This window comes from Podarcis raffonei, chromosome 18 (assembly GCF_027172205.1).
Source record: "Podarcis raffonei isolate rPodRaf1 chromosome 18, rPodRaf1.pri, whole genome shotgun sequence".
In the NCBI taxonomy this organism is placed as follows: domain Eukaryota; kingdom Metazoa; phylum Chordata; class Lepidosauria; order Squamata; family Lacertidae; genus Podarcis; species Podarcis raffonei.
This window is the reverse complement of record NC_070619.1, coordinates 3,088,769-3,102,400: the sequence shown is the minus strand read 5'-3', so window position 1 is coordinate 3,102,400 and position 13,632 is coordinate 3,088,769. Positions and strand designations below refer to the sequence as shown.

The following is a 13,632-nucleotide window of genomic DNA, read 5'->3' as shown; positions in this document are numbered from 1 at the left end:
AGTAGATAAATAGGTACCACTCTGGCGGGAAGGTAAACGGCGTTTCCGTGTGCTGTTCTGGTTCGCCAGAAGCGGCTTAGTCATGCTGGCCACATGACCCGGAAGCTGTACACCGGCTCCCTCGGCCAGTAAAGCGAGATGAGCGCCGCAACCCCAGAGTCGGCCACGACTGGACCTAATGGTCAGGGGTCCCTTTACCTTTAACATACAATTCACATAAGTGACACATTGTTAATATCATTGTTAATACAGTGGTACCTCGGTTTAAGAACAGTCCTGTTTAAGAACGATTCGGTTCATGAACTCTGCAAAACCAGAAGTAGTGTCAGGTTTGCAAACTTTACCTTGTTCTAAGACCGGAATCCAAACGGTGGAAGGGTACCGGCGGCGGGAGAGCTCATTAGGGAAAGCGTGCCTCGGTTTAAGAACAGTTTCGGTTTAAGAACGGACTTCCGGAACAGATTAAGTTCGTAAACCAAGGTACCACTGTATTGCATTAGAACAATTTGGTGTTTACAATGAAAATATTGATACCATACTTCTTTTTATTGTCAAACTCCTTAACATACTGTCTATTTTTAACATATGTTTCGAGGCTTCAAAGCACATACATTTTAGTCATCATTGAGTGTCAGCCAGACGAAAAAAATGGCACCCAGGCTTTTGGAGGTGCTTGGAAATGGAGACTCTTTAGGCGCAAAAGGCACCTGGTGCCCTGCTAATTTCAAACCCTGCGTCAAAGCAATTAATTGCAGCACAATGCGAACTCGGTAGTGATTTGGAATAATCTGGAATGGCTCCTGAACACCAACTCAGTCAGGAGAGCATGAGACGCTGATTTCAGGGTCCTGGGTTTGAGTCCCACATTGGGCAAAAGATTCCTTCATTGCAGGGGGCTGGACTAGAAGACCTTCGTGGCCCCTTCCTACGCCACAATTCTGTGATCTGCACTATGCATGTAAAGCGGGATCACGCCACGTTAAAGAGTTGCCGCTTCCTGCAAAGCATTCTGGGAGCTGTAGTTTGCTAAGAGAAGCAGAGAGTTGTTGAGAGACCCCATATTCCCCTCCATGAACTACAACTCCCAGAGTTCCCAGTGAAGAGGGAACGATTCTCAAATCACTCTGGGAACTGTAGCTCTGGGAGGAGGATAGAACGTCTCCTGTCAACACCCACAGAGCTACAATTGCCAGACGATTAACTTATACAGTCATACCTCGGTTACCGACACTTGAGGTTGCGTGTTTTCGGGTTATAGACGCGCCAAAACCCAGAAGTAGCGGAATGGGTTACTTCCGGGTTTTGAAGCATGTGCAGAAGCACTAAATTGTGCTTTGCGCATGCGCAGAATCGCAACCCACGCGTGCTCAGACGGCGCACTGCAGGTTGCGAATGCTGCAGGTTGCGAACGTGCCTCCTGCACGGATCACGTTCGCAACCCGAGCGTCCACTATATCCGTGCTCCTTACACCGGACGGCTGATACGATTACAGTGGTACCTTGGCTTAAGAAGGTAATTCGTTCTGGAGGTCCGTTCTTAACCTGAAACTGTTCTTAACCTGAAGCACCACTTTAGCTAATGGGGCCTCCCGCTGCCACCGCACTGCCGGAGCACGATTTCTGTTCTCATCCTGAAGCAAAGTTCTTAACCCAAGGTACTATTTCTGGGTTAGCGGAGTCTGTAACCTGAAGCGTCTGTAACCCGAGGTACCACTGTACTATTAACATTTGTGGACCGCCTTTCACTGGCAGATTTCGGGCCGATTTGCAACATAAAAACACGCAAACCTGGCTCCATGACTGTTGTACTTTTTGTGTTGAAAACAGGAAAAAAACGAAAGAAAACGGGTTGCTGGGGTTTTTTGCTGGTGGAGGGGAGAAAGTGTGTCTGAAACTGGACGGAGACTTTTGCAAGAGTCGCAGCTCCCTACAAGCTCTTGGGGACAGCAGATATATTTTACGTTTCTAACACAGTACTGAACGTGGCACATATTAGCCGTGTGCGCATGGATTTGTGGTGGGGGCAATGTTCCCTTCTGGGCAGCCCCACTCTTAGCCAAACCTTCGCCGCCAGCGCTGCCGTGGTTCTGCCGGCACCGTGGTCCCGCACGTCTGTTTATGATGTGGCTTCCTTTTCCCCCAGAGCCCGGCCTCCTCCTCCTCCCCTTTTGACGTAGAGTCGGCCGATGCGCTCGCTAGGTCTCTGAGAACTTGCTTGGTGGCGCTTCCTCCCTCCTCTCCCAGCCTGCTTTCGGCAGCCAAACCAGGAAATAGAAAAAGAGTCTCCTTTTGCTGGGTTGGAGAGACAGAGAGAGAGTCACACGGAAGCGTTTCTCCAGAGCTGTTCTACGGAAAGGTTTTTCTTTTCCCCCTTCCTAAGAAAAACCACGCTTGTGCAAATCAGGAGATAGAGATATATATTTGGGGGAATTGCAGCCGCCTCTCTGGAGACAAGGAAGCAGGAGGGTAAGGAAACTGGCAAATGTGTTAAACACACCGTGGGAACAAGTTGGACTTCTGGTGCTGGTTTGGAGTCCCAGGATCCTGCTCCCAGTGGCACCACTGGGTGCCTTGGGGATGCTTGAGAGGAGACCCCCGGCCCTTTCTCCTGTCCTCTGCTTCCTCCCAGCGTCTTGGAGTGTAGGATATGCACCCCCTTCCCGTTCTGTCTGTGTTTACTGAGCTCAAAAACTTGGCAGTTTCCTGGTATGGTGAATCTTGGGGAGAACTTTGGACGTGCAAGGCTATTGGGCGGCAACAGCGTTTGTTCACAGGATCTGAAAAGCTTCCCTTCCGCATCGAAAACTAGCCCATCAGCATCCCTTTGTCATGCTAGCTTTCCCCTGGCGAGACGTTAGAATGTTATTTTATTCCTGGGCTTCACCTCATCTTTATTTCCATGCGTGTAGAAAGCTAGTCCTTCAGCAGCCCTGTCTCCTTGACACGCCGGCTTTCCACTGGCAAGACGTTAGAACTTTATTTAAGAACAAAATTAACCCTCTTTAGCTCCCTCTTTAATTAGGATGATCCCGCCTTCCTACGCCTCTCTGGCAATCGCTTGGGAGTTTGCTGCCATTTCTCCCCTCTTCAAGAGAGGCCTCCTAATCCAGATTAACAGGGCACCTTTTTAAAAACTGGGTGTTTTGGTTCTTTGGGGGGGAAGTTTCCCCCTGCCCCTTCCACCAGCCACAATCCTCTTCACTTATTCTTATTATTGATTGTTAAATGCTTCCCTCAGGGAGAAAACCAAAACTGCAATTCTGGACCATAGTTTCCCGGGATCGTGAGCACAGTTGCATTCTGAGGGGCTTCTTGAGAAAGCAATGGCGCTGTGAGACGCTTAGCGCATGGCTTACCTGTGGAACTCTCTGCTGCAGTGGTCAGCAGTGAACACCAACCTTGGATGGCTTTGCCAGAGGGTTGGACAAATCTGTGGCGGAGGAGAGGACTGTTGATGGCTACTAGCCACAAGGCCTCTGCTCTGCCTCCAGGGCTGGGGGAATAATGCTTCTGAACGCCAGTTGTTGTGGGACGGAAGAGAGCTCTTGCACCCAGGTCCATTTACGCCCTTCAACCAAGGTTTCAGGGGCCATTTGGCAATGAGCTTCTATATATGAGTTCCCAGCTCTGCTCATGCTATTTGCTGTTGTTTAGTTGCTTAGTCGTGTCCGATTCTTCGTGACCCCCTGGACCAGAGCACGCCAGGCCCTCCTGTCTTCCACTGCCTCCCGCAGTTTGGTCAAACTCATGCTGGTAGCTTCAAGAACACTGTCCCACCATCCCGTCCTCTGTCGTCCCCTTCTCCTTGTGCCCTCCATCTTTCCCAACATCAGGTCTTTTCCAGGGAGTCTTCTCTTCTCATGAGGTGGCCAAAGTCTTGAAGCCTCAGCTTCAGGATCTGTCCTTCCAGTGAGCACTCAGGGCTGATTTCCTTCAGAATGGAGAGGTTGGATCTTCTTGCAGTCCATGAGACTCTCAAGAGTCTCCTCCAGCACCAGAATTCAAAAGCATCCGTTCTTCGGCGATCAGCCTTCTTTGTGGTCCAGCTCTCACTTCAAAACATCACTACTGGGAAAACCAGAGCTTTAACTATATGGACCTTTGTTGGCAAGGTGATGTCTCTGCTTTTTAAGATGGTGTCTAGCTCATGCTCTACCAGCAGATAATGACTCGGCCGCTAAGCTCACTTGCGGGCTGCCTCTCTGCCCAGTCTACCTCACAGGGCTGTCGTGGGAGATTGAACATGGAGGGGGAGAGCCACATACATGCCACAGTAGGAATGCAATAGAACAGGGACGTCCAACTCCCAATAGATTGTGATCTGCTCACAGTATGAAAAAATGGGCAGTGATCTACCCAAAGTTGGTTGTTTTGTTTTTTGCAAGGAGATCGCTGAGGGGCCAGAGGTCAACCAGGAACGCCCTGTGATCTGCCAGTATATCACAATCTACCCGTTGGACATGCCTGCAATACAGTGGTACCTCTGGTTGTGAACGGGATCCGTTCCGGAGGCCCGTTCGCAACGTGAAAAGAGCGCAACCCGCAGCGGTGCGCCTGGATGGGTTGCAATTCGCCGCTTCTGCGCATGTGCGTGACGTCATTTTGTGCTTCTGCGCGAGTGGCGAAACCCGGAAGTAACCCTTCCCAGTACTTCTGGGTTGCCGCAGGATGTAACATAACGTGAAACGGACGTAACATGAGGTGTGACTGCAGAATTAACGGCTCTCATGATGGAGGATATGTAACTTGCCAAACTGACTGGGAGACTCCAAGACCAGAGAGAAGAGACGGTGGAAGAAGATTGGAAGACATTTAAGGAATATTTGAAGAAATATGTTAATATTTAAATCTTAGAATAGCTTTGGAAGTGGATAAAGGCTGTAGGGTTAGAAGCAGAAGATAGTGTATTTTATAAGTGATAAAATGTAAAGTTTTTTATGGTTAAAGTAAGTGTGATAAAAATATGATTAGAAATTATGATACAGTGGTACCTCGGGTTACATACGCTTCAGGTTACAGACTCCGCTAACCCAGAAATAGTACCTCGGGTTAAGAACTTTGCTTCAGGATGAGAACAGAAATCGTGCAGCGGCAGCGCAGCAGCAGCGGGAGGCCCCATTAGCTAAAGTGGTGCTTCAGGTTAAAAACAGTTTCAGGTTAAGAATGGACCTCCAAAACAAATTAAGTACTTAACCCGAGGTACCACTGTATATGTAAACTGCTAAAGATGAAGTAAAATGAAAATCAGATAGGTGGGACTTGGGGAAGCCCACTTAACAATGTTTAGAAAAATAAGGATAAGACAAGAATCGGTTTGTATTGTTTGTTTTTCTGTTTGTGTTCTTTATTTGTGTTATAAAATGGATAAAAAAATTGAAGAAAAAAGAAGAATTAACGGCTCTCGTGACGAATCGGCTTGTACCTGAAATATAACTCTGCGAATGCTTGTTTCGTATGCTAACCTGCCCTCTGTTCCCCCTCCAGCTCGGACGTGAAGCGTTGCCGCAAGACAGCCGCTCTCAATCTCCCCCTTGCCGCCATGTCGCCGTTTTCGGAGACCAGCCTGCTGCAGGCGCCGGAAGGAACCCCCACGGCCCCTTTGAGGAGAGGACCCCCGGCCCACTAGCGCGGCACATGCGGGTGACGGTCTGCCCCCTGGCGCCCTCCCCTCCTCCTCTACCCGGGATGGTTTACTGACCAAGAAAAGAGAAGCGGCGTTTTCAACCTCCTTTTCCTCTTCTCTCGCTTTCGTGCTCCCCTTCCCCTCCTTCCCCCGACCCCCCTACCCCGCCCTCTCCCCGCCCTGACCCCCCCCCAGCCGGCCCCCGCAAAGTTTCGGCCCTCGGATTTGCATGGCAGCAGCGTAACCGTGGAGAGGCCAGGGTACCACAAACTTATGGATTTTGATAAGAGAGGAGGCAAAGGGGACGCGGAGGAAGGGCGAAGGATGTCTAAGACAGGGAGCAGCCGCAACACGCACGGGAGCCGGACGTCTGGGACCAACTCTGGAGTCTTAATGGTCGGCCCGAACTTCCGTGTCGGGAAGAAGATCGGGTGCGGGAACTTTGGGGAGCTTCGACTAGGTGAGTCTCTGCACCTTCCCGTCTGTGGCCTGTTTTCGAATTCCAAGAAAAAAGCACACCAAGAACTCAGGCCGATGTAAGTTTCAATAGTGGAAGTGGTCCCTACTCTCAAGTCAGTGTTGTTGTTGTTTAGTCATGTCCGACTCTTCGTGACCCCCTGGACCAGAGCACGCCAGGCCCTCCTGTTTTCCACTGCCTCCCGCAGTTTGGTCAAACTCATGCTGGTAGCTTCCAGAACACTGTCCCACCATCTCGTCCTCTGTCGTCCCCTTCTCCTTGTGCCCTCCATCTTTCCCAGCATCAAGGTCTTTTCCAGGGAGTCTTCTCTTCTCATGAGGTGGCCAAAGTCTTGGAGCCTCAACTTCAGGATCTGTCCTTCCAGTGAGCACTCAGGGCTGATTTCCTTCAGAATGGAGAGGTTTGATCTTCATGCATTCCCTGGGACTCTCAAGAGTCTCCTCCAGCACCATCACAAGTCAATAGTCAATAGTAACAAAAACTAATTCATTCAAAAGTATGTAGGATTACAAACTCAAATAGAGATTACAAACTCAAACTCGTAAAAATATGTATAACCCTTTGAAAATTAGGTAAGGAACCAAATGTTATATAATTCTGTTTTATAAATTATAATTTATGATAATTTAGGATTTAAATGTATTTTCATGTAATGTTTGATACTTCCAGCCGATGAAGGTGAATACATCGAAACAGGGCCCTGTCCTGGTTTCTGATCCATAATTGACTTCTGACTTCTGCTCAATGATTGAAACTAAGATTTTCAGGTCGAATCTGACTATGGACTAACATGAACTTATCATAGAATCATAGAATCATAGAGTTGGAAGAGAGCACAAGGGCCATCGAGTCCAACCCCCTGCCAAGCAGGAAACACCATCAGAGCACTCCTGACATATGGTTGTCAAGCCTCTGCTTAAATACCTCCAAAGAAGGAGACTCCACCACACTCCTTGGCAGCAAATTCCACTGTCAAACAGCTCTTACTGTCAGGAAGTTCTTCCTAATGTTTAGGTGGAATCTTCTTTCTTGTAGTTTGGATCCATTGCTCCGTGTCTGCTTCTCTGGAGCAGCAGAAAACAACCTTTCTCCCTCCTCCATACTTTTGAATGGATTAGTTTTTGTTACTATTGACTATTGACTTGCGAGTAGGGACCACTCCCACTATTGAAACTTACATTGGCCTGAGATCTTGGTGTGATTTTTTCTTGGTATATTTAATATCAAGAACTCCCAACTGTTTTCAAATTCCGCCCTGCTTTCTGAACGCAATGCATTCCCAGGAAATGGTTTGCTGAACGAGCTGGCTGACGATCCCCATTCTTTATGGGGACATTTCTGAACCCTAATTCATTTGATGCATGCTTTCTGTCCCAGACTGTTGCAGACCCCCCAGCAAAAGTCAAACAAACAGGGGAGGAACCTGGTACAGTGGTGCCTCGCAAGACGAAATTAATTCGTTCCACAAGTTTTTTCTTCTTGCGAGTTTTTCGTCTTGCGAAGCACGGTTTCCCATAGGAATGCATTGAAAATCAATTAATGCGTTCCTATGGAGTCCGCTTGCCGGGCTGGCGGTGCGGAGAAGGGCTTTTCTCCCCACCGCAAGCCTTCAGGACAGGTACGGGAACAGAGGGGAAGGCGCGCAGCGCTTCTCCTCTGTTCCCAGGGCTTGCGGTGGGAGGAGGGTTTTTCCTCCCCACCGCCAGCATTCAGAACAGCATTCTGAATGTTGGCGGTGGGAAGGAAAACCCTCCTCCCACCGCAAGTCTTCAGGACAGCCATCCGAAGGCTGGCGCGGGGAGAAGGTCTCTCCGCCCCACCGCCAGCCTTCGGAGGAGCCTTCCGAAGGCTGGCGGCGGGAGGAGGTCTCTCCGCCCCACCGCCAGCCTTCGGAGGAGGTCCGAGGACAGTGGGGAAGACGCGCTGCGCTTCCCCGCTGTCCCGGAGATTTCCCTATGGGCTTTCGTCTTGCGAAGGAAGCCCATAGGGAAATTCGTTTTGCGAAGCGCCTCCAAAACGGAAAACCCTTTCGTCTAGCGGGTTTTTCGTCTTGCGGGGCACCACTGTACGTCTTGTTTCTCCTGCTTCCTGGTTTGTTCCATCTCTTTCCCTCCCTCTGTGGTTTTTGCCCGAAAATGGCTTCCACTGACCAGCGAAACACAAGCAGGTGTGGAAGTGGACACACTCTGGCGGTTCGGGTATTTGAATCAGCCACTCATGTATCAAGGTTTGGGTATAATTACTTAACTGAGATTTTGGATAACGGGCCTTTCCTGCTAGCGGGAGCTGTGCATATATAAAATGCGGAGGATGATTAGAACAACAGGTGAAAATTAAAAGTGAGAGGCAAAACTATGAAGCAGGTACGCAGAATGAGTACAGTTGCACATGGGTTGAAATAGAATCTCAACGTAATGTGAATGGTAAAGTATAAATCCCAATCTGGCAGGCTTACAATGAGGGTTATCTTGGAAATTATGGTTCCACAGTGAATGCCAGGTTCTAGGCCTTGCTGAAATCTCAAATTGCGCATGATTTTCTCCATTACGGCTACATCAATAATAATTATTTTTTTATTTAAATGCTGCCCATCTAGTGTTGCTCCAACCACTCGGGGGGGCTCCCAACTAAGTATTAAAAATACAATAAAACATCAAGCATCAAAAACTTCCCTATACAGGGCTTCCTTCTGGTGTCTTCTAAAAGTCAGTTCTTTTATCTCCTTGACATTTGATGGGAGGGCGTTCCACAGGGTGGGCGCCACCACCGAGAAGGCCCTCTGCCTGGTTCCCTGTAACCTCGCTTCTTGATTGGGGTGGAGACGCTCCTTCAGGTATACTGGGCCGAGTACGTTTAGGGCTTTAATTGTCAGTACCAACAATTTGAATTGTGCTTGGAAACGTACTGGGAGCCAATGTAGATTCTTTAGGACTGGAGTTGTATGGTCCCAGTCACCAGTCTAGCTGCCGCATTCTGGATTAGTTGTAGTTTCCGAGTCGCCTTCAAAGGTAGTCCCACATAGAGCGCATTGCAGTAGTCCAAGCGGGAGATAACCAGAGCATGGACCACTCTGGCGAGACAGGGCGCAGGCAGGGTCTCAGATGGAGCTGGCAGACAGCCACCCTGGACGCAGAACTGACCTGCGCCTCCATGGACAGCGGTGAGTCCAAAATGACTCCCAGGCTGCGCACCTGGTCCTTCCGGGACACAGTCACCTCATTCAGAACCAGGGAGTCCCCCACAACTACCTGCCCCCCCCAGAAACAACACTTCAATCCGTTAGCCGCCATCCACCCTCCAACCGCCTCCAGACACTCAAACATCCCAGAGTGAGCCTCTGTTGCAAGATTTCGGGCTGTTTCCCTGTTGAGTTGCAATTGCCAGTCAAACTGCCCAGATCATTCTGTTGCAGCCACCGCAGCAGAGGTTTCAGGTGGCATTTGGCAATTAGCTTACATATCTGAGTTTCTAACACTGTGATCCTGCCGCCTAGCTGAGCACCAGCAATGTTGGCAGACCCTGGCAGCACCAGTCTGCTTCCCTGGGAGTATACATCCCTGCTGCCAGCTGGAGAGTAGCCCCTCTCCATTGCTCTGCTGCTAAGGCTATATTTTCCGCTACATCCTCCCACATGCCAGGGATTATGTCTCCTCCTTTATCCTCCGCCGCCCGCAGGCCAAGCCTCTCGTTCCGGCCACCCCCTGGCAGACAGACAGATCTCCGCTCAGCTGGAGCTCCCACCCTCTGATTTATTTATTTTTTGCTCCTGCATTCACTCCACCCAAGCCCAGATCCATAGCTGTCAACACTTCCCCTTTTTTCAGGGAAATTCCCTTATTCCGAATAGGATTCCTCGCAAGAAAAGGGAAAAGTTGACAGCTATGCCCAAATCAGATTTCCTTTTCTGGGTCGTGTTCCTCAGAGACGTGGTATTTTGAATGTTACAACCGTCAATTCCCCAACCCCGCAAAACCCCCAGCTTCCAGACTTGAAAGCAATCATAGAATCAAAGAATCATAGAGGTGGAAGGGAACTCTGAGGGTCATCCAGTCCAACCCCCTGCAACGCAGGAATCAACAGCTCAAGCATCCGTGACAGAGGGTCACTGAGACATCTGTGGCCATGGAATTGAGAAGGATTTTTCAAAAATCGGGGGTGCCTTGGCAGAGAGCGTTACTATTCTCTGTGCAGATTAAATTTCTGCACACTCAAAAAGTTTGTAGACCTTAAAATAAGGCAGCCCACTGTCAATTGAGCTGAATTTTACAGAAAATGAGTTCTATCTGTGTGTGTCAGGAGGTGTCGGTGAACATATGCAAATTAAATTTATACAGAATCAAAAGTTTCTGGAGCTTTTAGACTAAAGGCGCGTTCCACACAGTGAAGTAGCAGCTGCTGTGGAATTGTGTAGGATTTTTCAGAAGGGTGTCTGTGTTTGCAAGGAACACGGCTGTCTCTGCGTAAATTAAATTACTACAAAAGTTTTTAGATCTTAAGACTAAACGCACGTGACCCAGCAAAACATCCACAGGACTGAGCAGAGGAGTTGTAGTCGTTAATAATAATTTTTATTTACTTTTAACCATTTTTTGAAGGTTTTTAACATATTGAGCACTAAAATCCTAACACGTTTATAAAAAGATAATAAAAAGCAATACGTCCAAATAGAATTGAGAAAGAGAGTGTGAGACTCTTAATCTCAAGGTTGTGGGTTCGAGCCCCACGTTGGGTGAAAGATTCCTGCATCTCAGGGGGTTGGACTAGATGACCCTTGTGGTCCCTTCCAAATCTACATTCTCTGGTTCCAGTACCTGCTCTGCACCCAACCTGAGAGAACCATACTCTCCTGCCTCTCTTGCAGGTCCCTCCAACCTCCGGCTGCCCCCTTCCTGAGTGTCCCCTCCGTAATTCAAAATAAAAGGAATCCCAATATAAAAGAATAAAAAAAAAATAGACACGATGTGATGTGATAATCTTTGTTGTCATTGTCCCATACAAAACAACGAAATTGAAAAATCTACTTAAAACATTCAAAACCCAACAAGCCTCCTATCCCAACCTGGTTAGCGCCCTAAAAACTCTGATACCCCATTTTTAAATGCAATATACTCCCTTAGAGACTCCTTAAAGGTAAAGGTAAAGGTACCCCTGCCCGTACGGGCCAGTCTTGACAGACTCTGGGGTTGTGTGCCCATCTCACTCAAGAGGCCGGGGGCCAGCGCTGTCCGGAGACACTTCCGGGTCACGTGGCCAGTGTGACAAAGCTGCATCTGGCGAGCCAGCGCAGCACACGGAAACGCCGTTTACCTTCCCGCTAGTAAGCGGTCCCTATTTATCTACTTGCACCTGGGGGTGCTTTCGAACTGCTAGGTTGGCAGGCGCTGGGACCGAACAATGGGAGCGCACCCCGCCGCGGGGATTCGAACCGCCGACCTGCGCTGAGGCTTTTACCCACAGCGCCACCCGCGTCCCAGAGACTACCTTACACTGTGTTTAAAACCAAAATTACATTTGGATAGAAACTGTTTCTCAGGTGGCTAGTCCTAGTCTTCATAACCCTGGACCTTCTTCCAGAAGGCAGAAGCTGAAAGAGATCATTTCCGGGGTGCGCACTATCCTGCGCTATCTCTGCAGCTTTCTTATGGCACCTGGAAGCATAGATTTGATCTAAGGTGGGAAGAGTGCACTCAATTATTCTCTCCGCAGTCTTTACAACCCTGGACAGCATTGTTTTTTCCCTGACCGTGCAGCTCCCAAACCACACACACAGACCATAAGTTAATACACTCTCAACAGTACAATGGTAAAATATATATATTTTAGAAAGCATAGTTGCTTTCCCTGTGCAAAACAAACTTTATGCAAACGGACGGCGTCATGCATGTTGCAAATACAGGTTATGACCCCTGTACTTTTAATTCCATTTCCCTTTTAATTTGCATACCGCCTTTCTATATTGCCCGGCCTATAGATTTGAGTTTCTAACAGTGCGGGCATCATATTTTTGTCCTATTTATTTATAAACACACACCCACACCCATTTTTTATTGGAAAACCTGCTCTCTCCTCCTCTTGTGCTTGTTTCCAGTCTGTCTCCAAGGGCGGCCCCACGGGCAGAGCATTGCAGCAGTCCAGCTTGGAAGCGGCCGGGTGGCAAACCAGATGGCCCCCTCCCAGCGCTGCTGGACTACAACTCCCACCATGCAGTGTGGGGGAAAATAGCAAAGGACAATGGGAGTTGTAGTCCACCACCATCACCAAAACCTCCATGCCAAGCGCCCGAAATCCGTTTTCCCCCCAGGAATGGGCAGAAACTGGCGGGTGCCCCAGAATCCTTTGCAACACAGAGAGGTTCTGTGGCTGTTTTATGGGTCGGATTGGGATGGGCGAGCAGGCAAGCGAATGTGGCAAAGTTATTTTGCCGCGTGGGAATTTCTTTCCGGAGAAGACAGGGGGCACACGTCATATTTCCGCTTGGCGGCAGCGATGAGCCCTAGCGCAAAAGCTTCCCTCTGTTGGACGCCCTTGAAATCGGACCCTCGAGGTCCGTATTCTTTCATTTCCTTTATTTTTATTTTTTAAATTAAATGCTTGGAACGCCTCTGGAACAGGAAAGGTCAGGAGGGATGCAAAACCCTGATGTCTGGGAGCAGGTGCGAGAGTGGAGGGGAGAGCTTTGCACGTACGAAAGCCACAAGGACAAATTGTTTTGAGGGGGACAGCGAAGGAACGTTCGGCTTTTTCACCGTGACCTCATAGCATTCCTTGCCCTCTGCTCGGAAAGGGACAGGCTGCCAGCTTTCCATGGGGCCAGCGGAGAACTGGAAATTTGTCCCCCACCCCTTGACACATTGAGAAGCATCTGTTGACCGTGCAAAGCCTTCCGCTCTCTAGCAGAGGAGGCTGCGCGGAGCGTCTCTGTGTGAGTTGCTGTTCCTGAGCTGTTGCTCCTCTAATTAATCAATCAATTTCACTGCTTTAAAATGTGGAATTTTTTTTTAATTAAAAAATTGTATTTATGCAGTTATTTTTGTAACCCTGAAAAACGATTTGTATACTTATTTATTGCATGGTATATCAATAATAAGGGACGCGGGTGGAGCTGTGGGTTAAACCACAGAGCCTAGGACTTGCCGATCAGAAGGTCGGTGGTTCGAATCCCTGTGATAGGGTGAGCTCCCGTTGCTCGGTCCCTGCTCCTGTCAACCTAGCAGTTCGAAAGCACGAAGTGCAAGTAGATAAATAGGTACTGCTTTGGCGGGAAGGTAAACGGCGTTTCCGTGCGCTGCTCTGGTTCGCCAGAAGCGGCTTAGTCATGCTCGTCACATGACCTGGGAGCTGTACACCGGCTCCCTCGGCCAATAAAGTGAGATGAGCGCTGCAACCCCAGAGTCGGCCACGACTGGACCTAATGGTCAGGGACCCCTTTACCTTTACCTATTTGTTGTTGTTTAGTCATTTAGTCGTGTCCACCTCTTCGTGACCCCCTGGACCAGAGCACGCCAGGCACTCCTGTCTTCCACTGCCTCCC

General features: G+C 49.1%; 1 protein-coding gene across 1 annotated transcript in view; it reads left to right on the top strand.

Annotated features, from left to right (window-relative positions):
- CSNK1G2 (casein kinase 1 gamma 2) overlaps window positions 1-13,632 on the top strand; it is a 57,681-nt gene that overhangs the window by 14,846 nt on the left and 29,203 nt on the right. Inside the window, exon 2 of the mRNA XM_053372515.1 lies at window positions 5,485-6,083. Within this exon, the coding sequence (XP_053228490.1) occupies window positions 5,897-6,083 (187 nt within the window). The 5' untranslated portion in view covers window positions 5,485-5,896. The remainder of the gene's footprint in view (window positions 1-5,484; window positions 6,084-13,632) is intronic.